This window comes from Hippocampus comes, unplaced genomic scaffold (genome assembly GCF_001891065.2).
Source record: "Hippocampus comes isolate QL1 unplaced genomic scaffold, H_comes_QL1_v1.1 scaffold213, whole genome shotgun sequence".
In the NCBI taxonomy this organism is placed as follows: Eukaryota; Metazoa; Chordata; class Actinopteri; order Syngnathiformes; family Syngnathidae; genus Hippocampus; species Hippocampus comes.
In genome coordinates this window covers 228795-247553 of record NW_017806232.1, presented here as the reverse complement: position 1 = coordinate 247553, position 18759 = coordinate 228795, and the positions used below count along the sequence as shown (strand labels likewise).

Here is an 18759-nt window from a genome sequence, read left to right as displayed (position 1 = left end):
TGCATGCTCATAATTGTGGGCACTGGTTAGCACGACTGCCTCACAGTGCAGAGGTGCAGGTTTCGATTCCAGCTCCCGCCTTTCCATGAAGTTTGCATGTTCTCTGCCTGCCTGCGTGGGTTTTATCTGGGTACTCCGGTTTCCTCCCACATTAACAAAAACATGCTTGGCAGGTGCCCTGCGATTGGCTGACAAACAATTCACGGTGTACTACTGCCCGAAGACAGCGAGGATAGGCTCCAGCACGCTCGCAACTATTGTAAGAATAAACGGATTAGAAATTGAATGGATGGATGCTCCTAATTGGGTGATTGATATTGCAAGTTTAACAAAAATGTATTTCCAGTTTCAATATTTTATCTTTGACAAGTTGCCAGTTCTCAAGTTTTGCTCTGATCAACCAATTACAGGATGCAAAAATGCTGATGTCATTAACGGCCAGTGCGCAGGCCCCTGATCATATTAGATTAACATGGCAACAAGAAGATGCTGAAATCTGATTGGACAAAAAAAAACTGACATCCACACCGAGAAATGCATCCAAATGAACGCAATAGATTGTCGGGAATGAAATTAAATAGAGTTCAATTGAACACATTGTCCAATTAAAATGTTAATGTGTTGTAAAATGTAACATAAAAGTTAAAAGTTAACTTTTTGGATGCCGCTGTCGCGTGCATCCGGCTGTAGTTTAGTGCGCATGCGTGTTTACTTCCCCAGTAGCAGGTAAACTCAACTAAACCACCATGGCGGCGAGAGGCCATGTGCAAGACCCCAACGACCGGAGACTCAGACCCATATACGGTGAGCTCCGGCTAGCCGGCACGTTTGGACCCGCACGTTGGGTTCGCTTGAACGTCGGTGCAGGCCTTCTTTATACGCCGAAGTCCCACGCGCAGGGGTAGCTTTATCGCGGCCCCTTCATCCGCGACCACGGGCTCCGCTGCCCGCTGCGCCCTATGACAGTGCACCTTCCCCTGCCTTGCCCACGCGACCACAACCCGGGGTGTGCTGCGGTTCTCTCCCGGTAGCACCCCGGTGTGAACATAATGTGAAATATTAAAAAAAAAAAAAACAGTCTAAGAATCTTAACTGGGTTCCCGGGTATCTCCTTCTCCTTCTCGGATACAAACGGGCGCTATTTGACAGCTAGCTGCAGAGGCTAACGTGTCGGATAGCAAGTCTTTCATTGACTCTACGTCTGTTTTCCGGCAGAACTTGCTTGTTTTGTGCCGGTTACCGCCGCCGACTGACAGTCGGTCAAGTTTAGCTTCCACGGGTGCGCTCGCATTTTGGCTTTTGTCCCTCTTGTGTCGGCAGTTGAGCGACTAAGTGGTTAGCTTCTAGTTAGCATTGCCGGGGACAATGCTTCATGCTAAGCCGGCTCGCTAGCGTGGAACTGTCACAGGTCTTGAACTTAAGCCGTGCACCTATCTACAATATTTACTCGTATTTAATGACTTCGATCATAATGTATACCAGTGTTGGGGAATATGGCCACAAAAGTCGCACGATTTTTCCCTCACCACAAAGACCAGATTTCCACATTTTTTCCCACAAATCAAAAAACAATGACATTCAAAACAAGTTTTGCATTATTTGTTATGATACCATACGCCTTTGAGCTTGTTTGCCCCCCCTGCCCTCGCCCCAGCGTTAATTCGCATAAACTTCCAGAGAAATATTAGAAATCCATTAGCTATAGAAAACCTACACTTCCCTGTTGAAATGCCGATTTGGTTTTCTTTCAAAATAAAATGAGGCCAAGATTAAAAATCTCCACAGTTAATGTTACTAATAAGTTGTATAGCGCAGTAAAAATAAATAACCAACATCACATGCTTGCACAAGTTTGTGTGGTTTTTTTTTTGTTTTTTTTTTTGGGCTTGGCGGCATAATTATTTTTCCAAAGGTTGCCTGTTGATTTACCGCATTGGGAGAATTATTAACTTGTATTGTAAATCACCGTCATATAAGTCATAATCAACTCTGAAGCTGTTGTGTTTATTCAATATCGTGTTTGATAACGGCCTGGCTGTTCATTTTTGAAGGCTTCTCTTGATTGACAGCAGACACGAATGCAATGTAAGCAAGGTAAACGCTCGACACTGAAGTGTCTATAAAATTTTGCTTTCTCTGCGGTGCGAGAAGAGCAACGGGACACAATCGCTGTCTCCTGCGGTTAATTTTGGCCGGCAGCTGTCCCTGAGAGACCAAACTGTGTCTGTGCGCACGCACACAGACACGCACACGCACAATGCAGTGTAATTCACGATCATGAAAAACGATTGCTTGAATATAGGCCTATAAGGGTGGCGCAAAAGCTGAACCGCAATATAATGCGTGTTTGCTGTTGTTGACATGTAACACGGTAACATCATGATCGTTAATAAGACCCTGCAAAGTGAATTCAGAGATTTGCTTCTGAGGACATTGCACGTGTGTAACGTTAGAAGTCTGTCGTATTCAATTGTGAGGCATATAGCCAGATTTTTTTTTTTTTTTTTTTTAACACCGTTCCAGTTTTCCTATTTATTTAGGTTGCTTTAGAGTGCCTCATTGTTGCCCTTCAGTGTGCACAGGTAGGGCTGCACGATTATGGCGAAAATGCTAATTATCACTGTTCAGATTAATTTTGTAATTAGTTTTCACTAAATTTCATCATCTTACGTAAAAAGGTTTGTATTTTTCTCGCACTACTTTTTAACAGTGAATTCGTAAACAGTTTTTGGTGCAACATGAGACTTGAAAATAAATGGATTAGTATAATTTTACAATGAATGATGAACAAAAAGCAAATATAGCCAAGAATGGCAAATTTACCAAATAAATAAACGTGTTCCAGGAGTTTCCATTTGTATGGCGGCATTTAGAGTGCCGAGTTGTCCCCAGTGGGATTTGTACCAACTAACGGAGGGTTCAACCCGATGCATTTCCGCCGCCAACGTATTTATGTGACGGCATAAGTAAGACGCCGTGTTTGAGAGCAGGGACAATAAGTTAATTTTTTTTTTTTTTTTATGATTTTCTCTGTGATATGTCATATTTAGACGCCATTTTGTTTTGACCTGATAGGAACCTGAATTGTTCTTTGTTTGCCCCTCAGACTACCTTGACAATGGCAACAACAAAATGGCCATCCAGCAGGCCGACAAGCTGCTGAAGAAGCACAAAGACTTGCACTGCGCCAAGGTATTGTTGTCAGCCGGACGCAGCAAGCAGCCAATCGGAGCCCATCGGCCTTGACAAACAAATCCGTTCATACCATCACCCACCTCCACCCTCCAGGTGCTGAAGGCCATCGGCCTGCAGCGGACTGGCAGGCAAGATGAGGCCTTTTCACTGGCCCAGGAGGTGACCTCCTTGGAGCCGACAGACGACAACTCTTTACAAGCGCTCACCATCCTCTACAGGGAGATGCATCGGCGTGAGTGCAGACCTGAACGCGAACACGTTCAGTGGCGGAAGTGGACGTATTAATTTGGCGTGCACATGTGTCGCTTCCAGCTGAGTTGGTGACCAAATTGTACGAGGCGGCGGTGAAGAAGGTCCCGCTCAGCGAGGAGTACCACTCGCACCTCTTCATGGCGTACGCACGCGTCGGCGAGTACAAGAAGATGCAGCAGGTGAAGACACACACACGCGCGCACGCACACAAAAGCACACGTTTGTGTCTGCTTGATTCAACGAGCAGAGAATGCCAAGCGCTGTCGTCGAGCTAACGCAGAGAAGCACAGACGTCATTGTCGTTACAAAGCTTCAAACAACTGCGTTTGGTGTGAAAGAGTTTTATGCGTCACTTTGATGATTTATGATCTGAGTTATGCTTTCATCTCTTCAGGCAGGAATGGCCTTATATAAAATCGTCCCCAAGAATCCTTATTACTTCTGGTCTGTCATGAGTCTGGTAATGCAGGTACATGGAGTGGTCATCCTCATAACACCTCCGCCATAAACATATATACATACACGTTGAAAAAAAAAAAAGATTTAAAAAATTTTTTTAAATGTTTTTTTTTTTTTTTTTTAAATTTTATGCGGCGTTGTGATTGCTCAGGCCATCTCGGCACAGGATGAAAAACTATCCCAAACCATGTTTCTACCCCTGGCGGAGCGCATGGTGGAGAAGATGGTCAAAGAAGACAAAATTGAAGCAGAAGCAGAGGTAAAAATTGTAATTGTAATGATTTTAAAAGAGCTAATGTCGGGCAATTAATCCGTCGGGCCCGACTTATAATAATGCAGTACCATATAGGGCTCTAAAATGTTTGTCATAAAAATGCCATTTTCCTTAAAGGTGCAGCTCTACTTCATGATCCTGGAGCGCTTGGGAAAATGTGAGGAGGCGTTGGAAGTGATCAAGGGTCCGCTAGGAGGTAAGTACTGATCAAAGTGTAGCGTCTTAATCTTCCACCTCCACCTGCTCACCATGCGATGTCACCCCCCGCGCAGAGAAGCTGACCAGCGAGCTTCAGAGTCGAGAGAGCAAGTGCATGATGTTGTACCGGCGACTGAGACGCTGGCCCGAGTGCAACGCCCTGGCCCACAAGCTCCTGCTCAAAAAGTGAGGCGCATCTTTTGTTTACTTGCCTGAGCGAATTTGCCTCTTGTCACCACTACCTTCACACTATCACGCCATTCATATAATCTGAAGCAGTTCACAATCAATAGTCAGAAATATAAAAACATTCAAATCCAGATACTCATCAGTCATATTGATTATTAAATGTTTTCATGCGTGCAGATTGCTACTAAATCCTCTGCACCACAGGTGTCAAAGTCCGGTCCTCGAGGGCCGGTGTCCAGCATGTTTTACATCCCTCTCTGCTGAAACACACCTGATTCAAATGATCAGGAAATGATCAGGATCACTATCAGGCTCCGATAGAGCTTGCTGATCATTTGAATCAGGTGTGTTTCAGCAGGGAGGGATGGAAAACATGCTGGACACCGGCCCTCGAGGACCGGACTTCGACACCTGTGCTCTGCACCAACCAATCAGGAAATGGAGAACAAAATCATTATTTCCTCAAGCTGCCACAAGGTGGCAGCAAAGTACTGCTTTTGTCGATAAGAAACATATATTAGTGAATTCCCAAATGGGGGAATCTACGCATATGCATGGCTGTAGTTTACTGCATAGTTTGCATTCTTGGGCCAGCAGGACTGTTGTTAGAGACCCTGGCCAATTTAGATTGACATGTACATGTCCACATATATTTACTGGATGCAGTGAGAAACGCAACTGAATGAAAATTTACGACTGCGCTTTAACTCATGTTGCTCTGCTCGCAGTCCTGATGATTGGCAGTTCTACCTGGCCTACTTCGACTCGCTTTTTCACCTCATGGATATGTCGTGGAGTCCACCGGGGGATGGAGAACAGTGAGTCCAATTGTTGGTTTCGTGTCAAAATTGGAGTCAACATCAAAATTAGTCAAATGGGGCAAGTCCAGATGGCACTGTATGTAATGGCGGCGATGTGTGCAGCTGCTCGGAAGGCGCGGTTCACCACACCGTGGCGGAGGTTGTGAGGTTCGTGGAGGAGAGGATTGCGGGCGAGGACGGCAAAGACGCTCGCTCGCTGCGGGGTCCTTACTTGGCGCGTCTGGAGCTCATGCACCGGCTACGACAGCGCGCCCTTCCCCAGGAAGGCCAACTCGGTAAAAAAAAAAAAAAATTGCTCCGGGGGTACCTTGAATTCAGTTCCACCATCTTGATTTCAAATGCAATGCAATTCAATATAACATTCTGTGTCGTGGAGTCTATTGAAATTAACCCATTGAATTGAATTATGACATTCTGAATTTTGCAGTCCTGATGCCCACAAAGTGTAGTTTTTTTTTCTTCCAAACTAATGGTGAGAACTGATGAAAAAAACTGAAAAAAAAAATAAATCTTGACGGACTAAAAATGGCCACACACAAGCAGAGAGGGTAGTAAAATGCAGCAAAGCTTGATGGTTGCAATTACGTCGCCTCCTCCCGATGTTTTCTATATTTATTTTGCCATGCGCACAGGAGAGCCTTTGGAGCTGATGGTGCAGTTTTTCGTCAAGTTTGGCGACAAGCCTTGCTGCATCACAGACCTCAACATTTACCTCCACCTACTCGCCGCAGACCAACACGAGCAGGTGAGCCGCGTCGCGGGCGCCATCTCACGCCCAGACGGCCCAACGTCAATCGCATCCCTCCATCTTGTCGCGTTCAGTTCGTCAAGCGGCTGAGCGAGGCCGCCCCTCTGGGCCAGCCCGGACCCGACGGCTTGGCCTTCCCGGATGACACCAAAGCGCTGCAGAGGCATTTGTGCGTGTGTCAGCTGAGTCGGGCGCTCGGCCTGCATCACGCCCTCGACGCCGCCGCCAAGCTGAGACTCGTTGCGGAGCTCAAGGCGCACTATCGGCACGGCCTCAAGTTTGGTGAGGAGCACGGAGGCAGCATTTATTTGGCCATTTAGGGTCAGCGGCAGTTTGATCGAGCTGTTTTAATGGGCTATTTTTCCAATGTGTTTTTTTTTCCCCCCCCGTTTTTTTCACTTTTCTCAAAAATACAAATTAATCTTGAAAAAAAAATATGACTGGCTGTTCAAGTAGGCTTCCCCCCCCCTCTTTGCACTGGGACAGCAAACAATATTTTTTTTCCCCAAAAAGTACATTTTATTTCCTGAGAAATGCAAATTTATTCTTGAAAAAAATAGGACTTTAGCAGTTCTAGATCACTTGTCTGAAAATACTTTCATTTCTGTTTGCCCTCCAACAGGGAAGAACGCTCTGAAAACTGAGCTGCAGTTTTCCGACATGTATTGCCTGATGGCGGCTCACGTCTACATTGACCTGTGGACGGAAAGCGGTGAGTGGTCTCCGTCTCTCTCGCTCTGTGTCTCGCTCACGTTGCCTCTCTGGACGTGATGTGCGCGCCGGTTCTTCTCAGGAGACGAGAAGATGGCGTGGCTCAGTCTCGGCCTCCTCCAGGAAGGTTTGTCCAACAGCCCGTCCAACGCACAGTTCAAGCTGCTGCTGCTGCTCCTCTACTGCCGCCTGGGCGCCTTCGAGCCGGTGGTGGACCTCTACGCCAGCCTGGACGCTAAGCACGTCCAGCACGACACCATCGGCTTCCTCCTAACACGCTACGCTCAGTCCTTGGGACAGTTTGCGGCCGCCTCGCAAGCCTGCAACTTTTCTCTCAGGTTTTTCCACTCCAATCAGAAAGATGTGAGTCCACCTCCACGTACGTTCTCCCACTCTGTAATTCTAACCCTTATCAAAAGAAATAATAAAGAAGCAAATGTCAAAATATTTGGCAGCCCCAGGCTTCAAATGTAATCAAATAAAAATGTCCCATTTTTCTTGCCTTCCTGCCCCCAGACCTCCGAGTACATCATCCAGGCGTACAAATACGGCGCCTTTGAGAAGATCCCAGAGTTCATCACCCTCAGGAACAGGCTGAACCAGTCGCTGCATTTCGCCCAGGTCCGCACCGAGAGGATGCTGCTCGACTTGTTCCTAGAGGCCGACATGTGAGCACACACACCCTTGCCCCCCAACCAACCAATGCGCGGCGCCTGCTCACCTCTGCTCACCTTTGTGACGACGTTGTGTTCTTCTTCTTTTTTTTTTCCTTTTTTTTTTTTCCTGTCTTCCCCTAAAATGTTTTTTTCCAGTGTCTTGAGTCTGGAGGAGAGTGTGAAGTCCATGTGTTTGTCCGCAGAGGAAGATGACATTCCCTGGGACAACATGAGGGACAACCGAGACCTCACGGTGTTCACCTGCTGGGACCCGAATGAGCGGTACAAAACACACGGCCCGTTATGCTCGCTCATCTCCAAGCGGGAAATGTCCCCCAAGACCCCACACGGAAACATCATCATAATGCATAACATCCTCCAGAAGTGGTTGAATGGCAAACTTTTATCAATATGTGGTCTGTGTAGGAAAGAAATCATAAATGTAATTGCATAATTGGCAAATTCATCCCAAAGAAATACATTCAAAATAATGAGCATGAATTATTTAATTACGAAAACAGAACTATTTCACTTATTTTACATACTTTTTTTTTTTTTTTAACATTAACTATCTCGCTACTCAAAAAAAAAAATCTAACCTGGCCCTTGAAAAAGTTTGAGCAGCCCCGATCGAGTTATAACCATGTGGTCTCGCCACGGTCACCTGACAGGAAGTTGACCGAGGAGCATCGGCGACGTTCCCTGGAGGAAGAGTGCGTGTGGCTGCGCTTACGTTCGCTCACACTGCGCCTCCTCGCAGCGGTGGCGGCGCTGGGCCACAAGTCCTCGCCGCAGAACTCGCCGGCGGCCACCGAGAACGGCGTGGCCGACAAGACCGCGTTGCTGCGTGGCCTCCTGGCGCAGCTTGGCCACAACCTGCAGACGGCCACGCAAATGGCTGAGAGACGCACGCAGGTGTGGAACACAATCATTTCCTCCACCATCTGAATGTCTGCTAGCTCAATGCTAACATATAATGCGAAACGCCATAGACAGACTCATGTAAATTAGCATAGCTGTTGCAGTACTTCTAAACCTTCAAACAACTGCAAGTTTAACCCACATGGAGCAGCAACACATACAAACGGTGCATGGAACAACGGGTTTCTGGTAATAACACGCTAACGCCATGTTCTCCGAACAGTATCCCTTCCTGGGACCACCCGCCACCCGTCTGGCTGCCGCTCTGTCCAGTGGCAGCTGCCAGTGTCAAGCGGCAGCGCTGCAGCTGTCGCTCCACGTACACCAGCTGGACGCAGTCGGACTCGGTAAGTGCCCACTACCTCAGCGCAGGCTTGTTCTTTTAAGGGCTGGGCGCTAAAGCGATTTGATTGCTTCACTCAAATTTATGTCAGGACATTTGCCCAGTTGAAAGTGGCTTCTCACTGTCACACGCTGCTTACACGAACAACATGGCTGTGAACAGGAGGGAGCTGGTTCCAAAGAGCACATTCAGGAGTGACGGCTTTGACGAATGATTTAAAATATAATATGAAAAATATATTTTAACCTTTTTCTCCCCCCTGTCAGACGAGTCGTCGGAGCTGCAAACGCAGATGTGTAACGCCTTCAAGTCGCTGGCCGTTCAGCTTCAAGGTAGCACCCATGACACACAATTGCTCTGTGACCACATCGACGTCCTCAGTTTCATCTCCTTCTCCTCGTGTGTCTGCTGCAGAAATGCTGACTAAATGCAAAGGAGACCTACTGGACATGAAGGAGGGCAAATTAAAAATCCGACCGTCTTTACTAGAAAACCTCATCTTCTTTGTGGAGGTGGGCCCGCGCTGCCTTGCTCTTCTTCTGGATGTCCGACATCTTGTCCGTCAAGTGTGAGTGGTTGCGATTGTGTGCAGACGGTGTGCGTGGTCTTGTGGGTTGCCGGCTACTGCACCAAAGTCCTCCAGCCGCTCAAGTCCAGCCTACAGAAAAAGAAGAAGAAGAAAAAGGACGCGAGCATAGCTCAGGTGTGCACTTTTTGGTTGTTTATTTATGGACATCACATGCTGGATTTCAAGGCGGACTTTGAGACGTGTCTGTGCTCTAAAGTTACCACGCCAGCCCAAAGACTCGAACGACACATTGGCTGTCCAGTCAGACTGTGACCGCATATTTTTTGAAATCTCCAATTCTTTTTCCCATTCCCATGCAAACTTCATCGGTGACTTGAGTCTGACTTGACTCAAGCCCCCCTGCTTCTGATAAAGGTTCTGTTGTTTTTGTTCTCCCCCCCCCACCACCACACACACACAGCCGATGGTGGTGTGCGGCTTCCAGGAGCTGACGGCGAGCTTGCAGGACGTGCTCGCCCAGGCCCTGGAGCACATTAAGGAACAGGAAGTTGGCATAGCGGCGCTCAAACTGGCCGATTTGTCCCTGGAAGGATCCACGGAGGTCAGTCACTTTCGGTGTTGTTGGTGAAGACGTCAGTGAAAGAAAACCTTTATAAGGGGCGGGCGATTGGTGTTTCTTGCTCCGCCCACTTGACATGACTCGGCTAAACAAAGAGTTTATTCAGTGGAGCTTTGTGAGCACGTAGCAAATCTACAGTTGTAACACCATGCCAGCAATTAGCCACTAGCTAACCCGCTGTGGGGAAAAAAAAAAAAAAAAAACATTAAGCTTCGCGCCATCTGTGGCAGCAGAGGCATTAGATACATCCACACTTCCACCATTTCCTGTCTTACTTCTCGTGCACTTCCTGTTTCCCTTCCCGTGCATATTGTGCCCTTTCAGGAGGAGTCATCGTTTACGAGGGCGGCCATGGACAAGCTGCAGAGCAGTCACCTGCGTTCGCTCCAGGAGGTGGCGGAGTTGCTCAAGAAGCGAGCAGACTCTTTGAAAAACCTCAAAATCTGAGCGTCTTCATGCTCGTCTGTTTGCCGTCAGCACATTTCCGGGACGCTTTCAACTCTCATCATGCGCGTGCGCAACGCATCCACATAAACAGACACGCGCACGCTCGCCTATCATGGAGTCACATGGTGACGTCCAGATGCTCGTTTTTAGTCCAATTAGTAAATTATTGTACATATTAGGTTAGAGTCCAAGAAACCACTATTTCCTTTGCTCGATCACTCGCGTCCCCTCCTCCCCTTAGTGTTGGCGCGCAAAGACGCCAGACTTAGGCTTCCATCGGCGTTTCATGTCGGCTTTCTTTTTTTCCATGCTTTGTTCATCTTGTTTCTGAAGGAAGTCAAGCACCTCTGTAGTCGCAGTATTACAAAAAAATATCACATAAACAGCTCCCTTCTAGAAATGGCGGCGGTGGCGAGGTCACGTGACATCCACAACAACCAGCAAAACATTTACTTTTTTTTTTTTTTTTTTAAAGCTACTTGTGTGTGAGTGCACATTTGTTTGGCGTGGAGACTAATGTGAGCGCCCCAAAGCAAGGCACTGAGGCTTTATGCAGTTCTGTCCTGTGTACGGGGCACTTAAAATAAAACACACTTTGGACCTAATTGTAAATAGCCGAGAAGCTGCTGTGCGTGAGGGAGTTAGCGAAAAGTGTGTCCGTGTGTGTGCGTGAGTGCATGCGTGTTAGAGCTCGTGTCAGAGCGGGCGCATTTGAGATCGTGAGGGAATTTGCACCGCGTTTGAAATCATGCAAATGTTTTGGGGGGTTTTTTTTCAGAGTTTTAAAAATGCCTGTTAGCATGTTTTAGTTTGAAACAGCATCAAATACAACCGCCTAATGCCGCTAATTCAACAAGTGACAATTTTCACTTCTTTGCAACCTTAAAACTGCCTTGAAAAACTTTTTTTTTAACGCTCTCGTCATTGGGAAGTTTGTTTAAAAACCATTTGCATAGTCTACAAAAATCTGAAAAACATTTGCATTATTTGGATTGCCGCGTGTAAGAACGTCCTTGGTTGTGCATGAAAAAGCGTGAGAGAAAGTGAATCTGTGAGAAAAAATGTGGGGGAGACGAAAGCGTGTGTGTGTGTGTGTGTGTGTGTGTGTGTGTGTGTGTGCGCGCGCGCGCGCGTGTGTGCGTGTGTGTGTGTGTGTGTGCGAAAGAGAAGGCTGCTGCAGTTGATGGGGGTGTTGCTGTGCCATTTTTGTTATCGTTCCCTCTGACCTGAAAAACAAACTGTGGCGTCAAGTGTCTACTTTTGGCCGTTCGCGATTAAAAGACGACTATCATATTTGATGTTACCTGACCAAAACAATGAAAGCGATCACACAAATGAGCTCAATGTACTCAAATATTGTGAAAAAGTTTGGCAGGTCACATCAAGTTGCAGTTGGTCTCGTGTCCGCCTCCTGTCCATATCAGCATCATGAAGAAGTTCCGTTTTCTGTTTAGACTGGCCGCGAGACGTGTAAAAAAAAAAAAAGTGTGCTCATGATTGACAATCTGGATTGTGACCATCTCAGCATCCTCTTTTGTTAGAAAATGGGAAAATAGAAACACTGGAATGTCAAAGCTTTTTTAAATAAATGTGAAAAACTAATTTGGTTTGCTCAAGAAAAAAATGATTGCTCGTTAGGGTCGCGTATGATCGGGAGTCTATCCCTATGGAAGCATATTGCTGCCACAATACAGGGGAAAAAACACGAAACTTATGTAAAAACGTGAAAACTATTATGTTAAAAACATAAAACCTACCTGTTTCCCAGCTCGGTGGGTGAGAGCATTTTTTTTTCTCTCCCAAGGCGGCATGACCGATTCGTAAGAGGGTTTGAGAAAATAATATATTAATATGAACATTTTTGGCTTTGGATTTTTGGAGATAGTAAAAATAATTCCCTTGTAAATTTCTAATTCAAAAACGATAATTTTATTTTAGGTTAAACAGCTCAAGTTAAAATTTAAGCGTCAGTTGAACGAATAGATCTTGTATTTACGGGCCATTTGACTGATTCTGCATTTAAGGCGTTGAATTTTTTGACATTGAATCTTTCAATGGTAAAAAAAAAAAATCAAAATTTGATCGTTTAAAAATGTTTTCTTTTTACATTGAATTTGTGGTTTAAAAAAAACGTGAGAAACTTCCTTTAAAAAAAGGGGGCCCCAGCAAAACTGTACTGCCATACACGTTCGAGGAGTTAGGTGGCGATAGCGTCTAAGCGCCTTGTATGAGCAGTCAGCCATTGAGAAGAAGAAGTAGTAGTAGGAGTTAAAGAGCTTCAGAAGCTTCCTGAAGTTATGACAGTCACGGCTATGAAATATGTAGACGTGTATTTACTTTATATATTTGCGCTCGAGAGTCTACGAGTCTTACTTTTATGGGCCTGACGTCAATGTGCGCCGACTGGAGTTTTGAAGGCTAATTAGGCAGCTAACATGCGAAGCTAGCTGTCCCCCACTTGCCTTGTTTTGCTTTGCTTTTATCTGCGTGTGTCTTTCCGAGGGCCAAACACATGAGCGTGTCTCTGGTGGTCATCCGCTTGGAAATAGCCGACCAGTCTCCAGCCCCGCAAGGCTTTTGCTACTCGGCCGGTGAGTACGCATGGTGACGCCGAACGTTGTTGTTGTTAGCCGCCGGCCGGCTAACGAGCTAGCAAGCTGCCGCTGACAACAGTCGCAACACATCACATTTATTTGCCTTTTCGTTCATTATTTACTTTGTTCGCACTCATGATATATATATGTAAAGAGTGGTACAAATACTTGACACTAAATGGAGTGACTGGTAGAATAAAAGTCAAATTAACTATTTTCCATATCCACTTAATGTTTTGGTTTTATTAAAAAAATTGTAATTTATCTAAAAGCCAATCTCTTATTCACTGTATTCTATAAGTCATGAGTAAAATATTGAGACTTGAAAATGAATTGGTTTATTAAAATGAAATATTGTTGATTCTATTTTGTTGTTGTTACCACGCATGTGAAACAGTTCTCACCTATTCTTTTTGAAAACTAATACTGAAGCCCAAAAGTTTGCACACATCTGTATCAGCTGCTAACGTTCACTTTTCCTGCCCACCCTTTTCTATTCTGGTCATTTGACACGTGTTGCTTGTGCACTCAGTGGGCGACATGTCGGAGGAGCAGCTTCAGGATAAATCTTTGGGCCTGGCTCGTCTGGCCCTGAGTGGCAAATCGGAGCTGGAGAGGAGCGCCGTGTTGCATCAGCACATGGGCAGCAGATCCATGGGAGACATGGTCATCGAGACCTTTGAACCCAGCCCAGGTAACAAGGCGCGACACCTTTTTTTTAAATTTTGTTTCTCTGTTTCTGGAGCTTGCTTCATGTTGATACCCTGGCTTGTGGGCAAGGAAAGCTGCTAATTGAACGCAGTCAAAGTACATGATGCAAAACACTGAGAATCACCAGCCAACCTGGCTGACTCCAGTTCCTGATGCCACCCATGAGGAACACAACATACAAATGTACTGTGTTTGTTAGTTTTTGTTCAGTTCCGCTATATTTATCTCCATTGTTTTGTGATGTTTATCTGTTTTCGCTGCAGGTAACAAAAATTCATGTTTAATGGACACGCCTTATAATTGCTGTGAAAAAGAATTTTTAATTTTGTTAAAAATGTCCCCCCCCCCCCCAAAATGTACTTAGGTAGGGATAAACACCCTCAAAAAGAGGTGTTGCACTCACATCATTACACTGGCCAACAGCAAGCTTTGATTCAAACGTTGAAACAGTGAGGCAGGAAGTAGCATGTGGCTTCTGTCAGCTTGTGGAATTTTTGCATGTATAGACCAAGACAGCGGCGGCCAAGACGATCCAGGTGGTCGCGCGGAGTTCAAGCGGGCGGATGCTGCAGCGGCTCCGGACTCCCCCTCCAAGCAGCTGCCCCAGCAAATCTCCTTCTTCAGCGGCAACCCGTCAGTGGAGGTCGTGCACGGGATCATGCACCTCTACAAGACCAAGTTGCGACCGCACACACAACGTCATGTTGGACAATGCTAGCATCACAATCACTGACTATTTCTTCTGTTGCTACTTTGTCCCCTTTGCCTCATTGTCCTTTTTGTCTTCTCTTTTCTTCCTCTTCTCATTCTGTTCATGTGTCACTCCTCAATCTTGCATTTTTTTTCTACCATCACCACCTCCCTTTTTTCCTCTTCCTCTTATCCTCCTTCCACTCTTCCTTCGTCCTTCCCCTGTTCCTCTCCCTCCCGACCCCTGCAGCAAGATGACATCTCTGACGGAGGAGGTCGAGCGCAGCGCGATGGTGTGCATCCTGACGGTTCCCGCCACCATGACCAGCCACGACCTGATGAAGCTGATGGCGCCATTCAATGACGTCATGGAGCACATGAAGATCATCCGAGACTCCACCCCTAACCAGTACATGGTGCTCATCAAGTTCAACACGCAGGTCGCTGCAGTTACCCCGATGCATGGGCTTTGTGTGTGTGGGTGTGTTTTGGCCAAGGTTGTTATAACTAATGAAATAACTGAAGCTAAAATAATTTTTAAAAAGAAATTAAATCAGCGCTTTTTTTTTTAACTATAATTACATTTTACTTTTATAAAACTAACAAATTATAGTGAAAATGTCCTTTGGTTTATTCTTCGACAAGCTTTCCATATGTACATTTTTAAGGTTCATTTTAAATGTATTTATTTTACTATTATGGCTGTAAAAAAGAAGGTCATACAGTTTTTTGGCAATTGTATTTCACTTTTCGTGATTATCCAATACCGAGTGAGCTGTTTTTTGTTTGTTTGTTTTAGCATGCACTCGGCAAATACTCGGATAAAAATAAAAAATAAAAATCTAAAACTAAAAAAAAAGGAAACAAAAACGAAGCAAAACTTAAAAATCCGCTCTAAAAAGAAATTTAAATCAACTGAATTTTAAAAAATTAAAAGTCAGACGAAATGAAAAACCAACTACAATAAAAAATCCCAAACGGTTCTAACCCTGCCTCAGGCGGATGCTGACAGCTTCTACACGACGTGTAATGGCCGCCAGTTCAACTCCATTGAGGAGGCAGTGTGTCAGCTGGTCTACGTGGAGCGCGCCGAGGTCATCAAGTCAGAGGAGGTGAGTGGCGGGTGGCGTGGAAGCGTCACTTCGAATCATGTCCGCTCACACGACGGCTCCGCCATCTTCTTCTTGTGCTTTCTCCAGGGTGCCAGTTTGCCCGTGATGGAGCTGACGGAACTTCCCAAATGCACCGTGTGTCTGGAGCGCATGGACGAGTCGGTCAACGGCATCCTCACCACCCTGTGTAACCACAGCTTCCACAGTCAGTGTCTGCAACGATGGGAGGATGCATCGTAAGAGGCCAAACATTCGCTTTAAATATGGCTCACTGTCACTCATGTTGCTGCGCCGGTTCACAATTCTTTGCGCGCAGGTGTCCGGTGTGTCGCTACTGTCAAACCCCCGAGCCGGTGGAAGAAAACAAATGCTTTGAGTGCGGTGTCCAGGAGGTCAGGCCGACGATTCGTCTTCGCCTCTTGCTCCTTGCAGCGCCTTTTGTTAACCTTTGACCCGTTGGCCTTGCCTCACCCCGCCAGAACCTTTGGATCTGCCTGATCTGCGGCCACATCGGGTGCGGTCGCTACGTCAGCCGTCACGCCTACAGGCACTTTGAAGAGACGCAGCACACTTACGCCATGCAGCTCACCAACCACCGCGTCTGGGACTACGCCGGAGGTACCGACACATGTTCAGTGACACCTTAACTCACGTCCCTTCTACCTCAAATGAATTTTAAATATTAAAAACACTCAGCGGGTGTTGTGGTCAATCACATTCAAATTCGACTTTTTTAAATGTATTGAGCACTTCAAAGACAACCATCGCTGCATGCAAGATGCTGTACATCTAGTAAAAATCTGCAATAAAAAAAAAAAACAGTTAAAATAATCAATCAAAAACACACAAACCGTAAACACAATAAAACACCAAAACAATGCAGAGTGGAAAGCCAAAGAACAAAAAATGTTACGAAAACAAAAATGTAGAAAACCAAAACTAACTGAAAATACATCTTGGTTTTGTAAAATTTAGCTGTAACTATAATGAAAATGTCCATTAACTTTCGGGTTTCTTTTAAATGTATTTATTTGGTATTACAGTTCGGCCTTACATAAACAGGACGATCCAACGGTCCTTTGAGAATTGTAGTTTACTTTATGACACAATACTTACTGACCATAGCGCACCCAGATCTGCTCCCTGCTAGCTGTGGAGCGCACCTTTAATGCTCGCATGTTGGTAACGCGCCTCCCGTCAGACAATTACGTCCACCGGCTTGTGGCGAGCAAGACGGACGGCAAGATGGTTCAGTACGAGTGTGAAGGGGACACCTGCCAGGCCGAGAAAATCGACGCCCTGCAGCTGGAGGTACCGTAAGGCCGCTCCTCTTTCCGCCATTGACGCTGTACACGGAAAAAGATGGGCGCCGCGCGCCACGCTGTCCTTTTCTCGCAGTACTCGTACCTGCTGACCAGCCAACTGGAATCGCAGCGAGTCTACTGGGAGAACAAGATTGTTCATCTGGAGAAGGAGACTGCACAGGAGGTGATTGGCGGTCACTCCCCTGTTCAAATATGTTTGGATTTGTGTGTTGTTTTTTTTGTCCAGGCATTAATGGGCGCGTGTTTGTGTGTGTGAGAGACAGATCAATAACATGAAGGCAAAGTTCAAGGAGACTCTGGAGCGCTGCGACAACCTGGAACGCCGACTGGGAGAAATCAGCAAAGACAAGCAAAGCACGGAGAAAAAGTAAGGTCTGACCTCCACCAAAGCACCCTGCCCATAAATGTCACATTTTTCGTGTAAAGGTCGTTCATAATTGTCAAAAAAAGTGGATTTGCGCTTTCATCGGAATTTGTGGTGAGAAATCAGTCACGCGGTTTCACGCATCATTCCTCAGTGCTGTTTGCCTCCAGTCCAGCAGAGGGTGATGGAGAACAACAAAGATGTCTTAGGATTTCTTTCATAATGTCAAAATCATGTTTGGCCGGTCCTCTTTTGTGATTGCACGGTTACATAATTGTCGTGTTCATTTTAGACCCCACGAGGCCGCTTCCGACACTTCCTGGTCGCTAACGACTTCCCGGTAGTCGCCGTCTAACCAGCTAAGGCGTGCTGGCACCACGTGCCGCTCACGCTTTGATTTGCATGTTGGCAAAGACGGGCCAAAGAAAAGCACGATGATGATGATGATGATGATTTTGAACTATGCTTGTCGTGTAGGTGCACGCAGCTGAGCGGGCGTGTGATGAAACTCAGCCAGGAGCTGAAGGAGGAGCAGGAGATGAACAAATGCCTGCGGGCCAATCAGACTCAGCTTCAGACCCGACTAGCCGACGAGGAGCGCAAAGCCAAAGAGAGCGGTGACGACGTCACACACACACCCTCACTCACGATCGCACGTCAAAGTAGTTGAATTCCTAGACAACAATAACGAAGAGATCAATATATCGAAGCGATCAACTGTCGATCCATTCTATGCAAACGCGGTCGTGTTGTTGAAGTTGTTTCGGCGTCGTGTTCAGGCGAGCAGAAGGACCAGGCCATGGGGGAGCTTCAGGAACAGCTGCGTGACGTCATGTTCTATCTGGAGACGCAGCAGCACATCCAGCATCTTCCCGACGAGGCGCGCAACGAAATCCAGGAAGGCCAAATCAACATCGCGGCGGGACCGGCGGCCGACGATGACGACAACAGCGGCGGTCCCGTGGACCTAGCCGCCGCCGCCGCCATCAGAGGAAGGAGGGGCCGTGGCAGGAAGAGGAAGTAGAACCGTTTGAAGACTTTTGAAACGCTGTAGCATCAAGCATGTAAATACATCTGTTTTAAATCTATTTATGAGGATTTTGCCTCTTTGACGCAGAGACACAGGATCCTGCTTTTCCTCGTCCGTGCCTTTCACGCAGCGATGCTGTCTCGACTGCTTTCACACGGCAAAGCCACGCTGCCCTTTGAAATGACATGAATCCGTTCAAGCACCCCGCAAAAAGACACCACAACATTTTTGCGACATGTTGTGAGTCAAGACAACTAGCACTGTATTGTGTAACAACATATTCGAACTGAATAAAAAGACAATGTCAATTAATTCAGCGTAATTACTGTCCACTGGGACAAGCCGAAAGTCAAAATAACTGCCTTGTGTGCCTTTTCTACTAGGGCTGCACAATGAATCGAATTTTGTTTGTGAGCACAAAATTGGCCTCAGTGACGAAATTGACCTGATCTTCGGTGATATTTACTGTTCAAATGCACCCTTTGCTCCATATTTAATCACTGGCTTCCTCAAGCAGTTGTCAGCCAACCAGCAGGGGGCGAATGGATGCTCAAGGCTTCATTATGCTGCT

At 46.3% G+C, this 18759-nt stretch overlaps 2 protein-coding genes across 2 annotated transcripts; both read left to right on the top strand.

Annotated features, from left to right (window-relative positions):
• Positions 1-691: 691 nt before the first annotated feature.
• On the top strand, positions 692-11962 carry naa25 (N-alpha-acetyltransferase 25, NatB auxiliary subunit). Its single transcript, XM_019856381.1, has 23 exons — positions 692-804; positions 3107-3192; positions 3289-3427; positions 3508-3626; positions 3842-3916; positions 4058-4165; positions 4298-4376; positions 4453-4564; positions 5296-5385; positions 5491-5663; positions 6021-6133; positions 6211-6418; positions 6759-6848; positions 6930-7210; positions 7364-7515; positions 7660-7785; positions 8175-8418; positions 8648-8771; positions 9034-9099; positions 9182-9279; positions 9360-9470; positions 9757-9897; positions 10240-11962. Exons 1-23 carry the CDS (start codon positions 747-749, stop codon positions 10360-10362), a joined length of 2916 nt encoding a protein of 971 aa, XP_019711940.1. The 5' UTR covers positions 692-746; the 3' UTR covers positions 10363-11962.
• A 626-nt stretch (positions 11963-12588) lies between these two features.
• On the top strand, positions 12589-18500 carry brap (BRCA1 associated protein). Its single transcript, XM_019856382.1, has 13 exons — positions 12589-12953; positions 13489-13650; positions 14174-14345; positions 14608-14797; positions 15356-15469; positions 15557-15705; positions 15786-15861; positions 15949-16087; positions 16671-16780; positions 16868-16957; positions 17058-17161; positions 17636-17775; positions 17938-18500. Exons 1-13 carry the CDS (start codon positions 12875-12877, stop codon positions 18180-18182), a joined length of 1770 nt encoding a protein of 589 aa, XP_019711941.1. The 5' UTR covers positions 12589-12874; the 3' UTR covers positions 18183-18500.
• Positions 18501-18759: the final 259 nt, after the last annotated feature.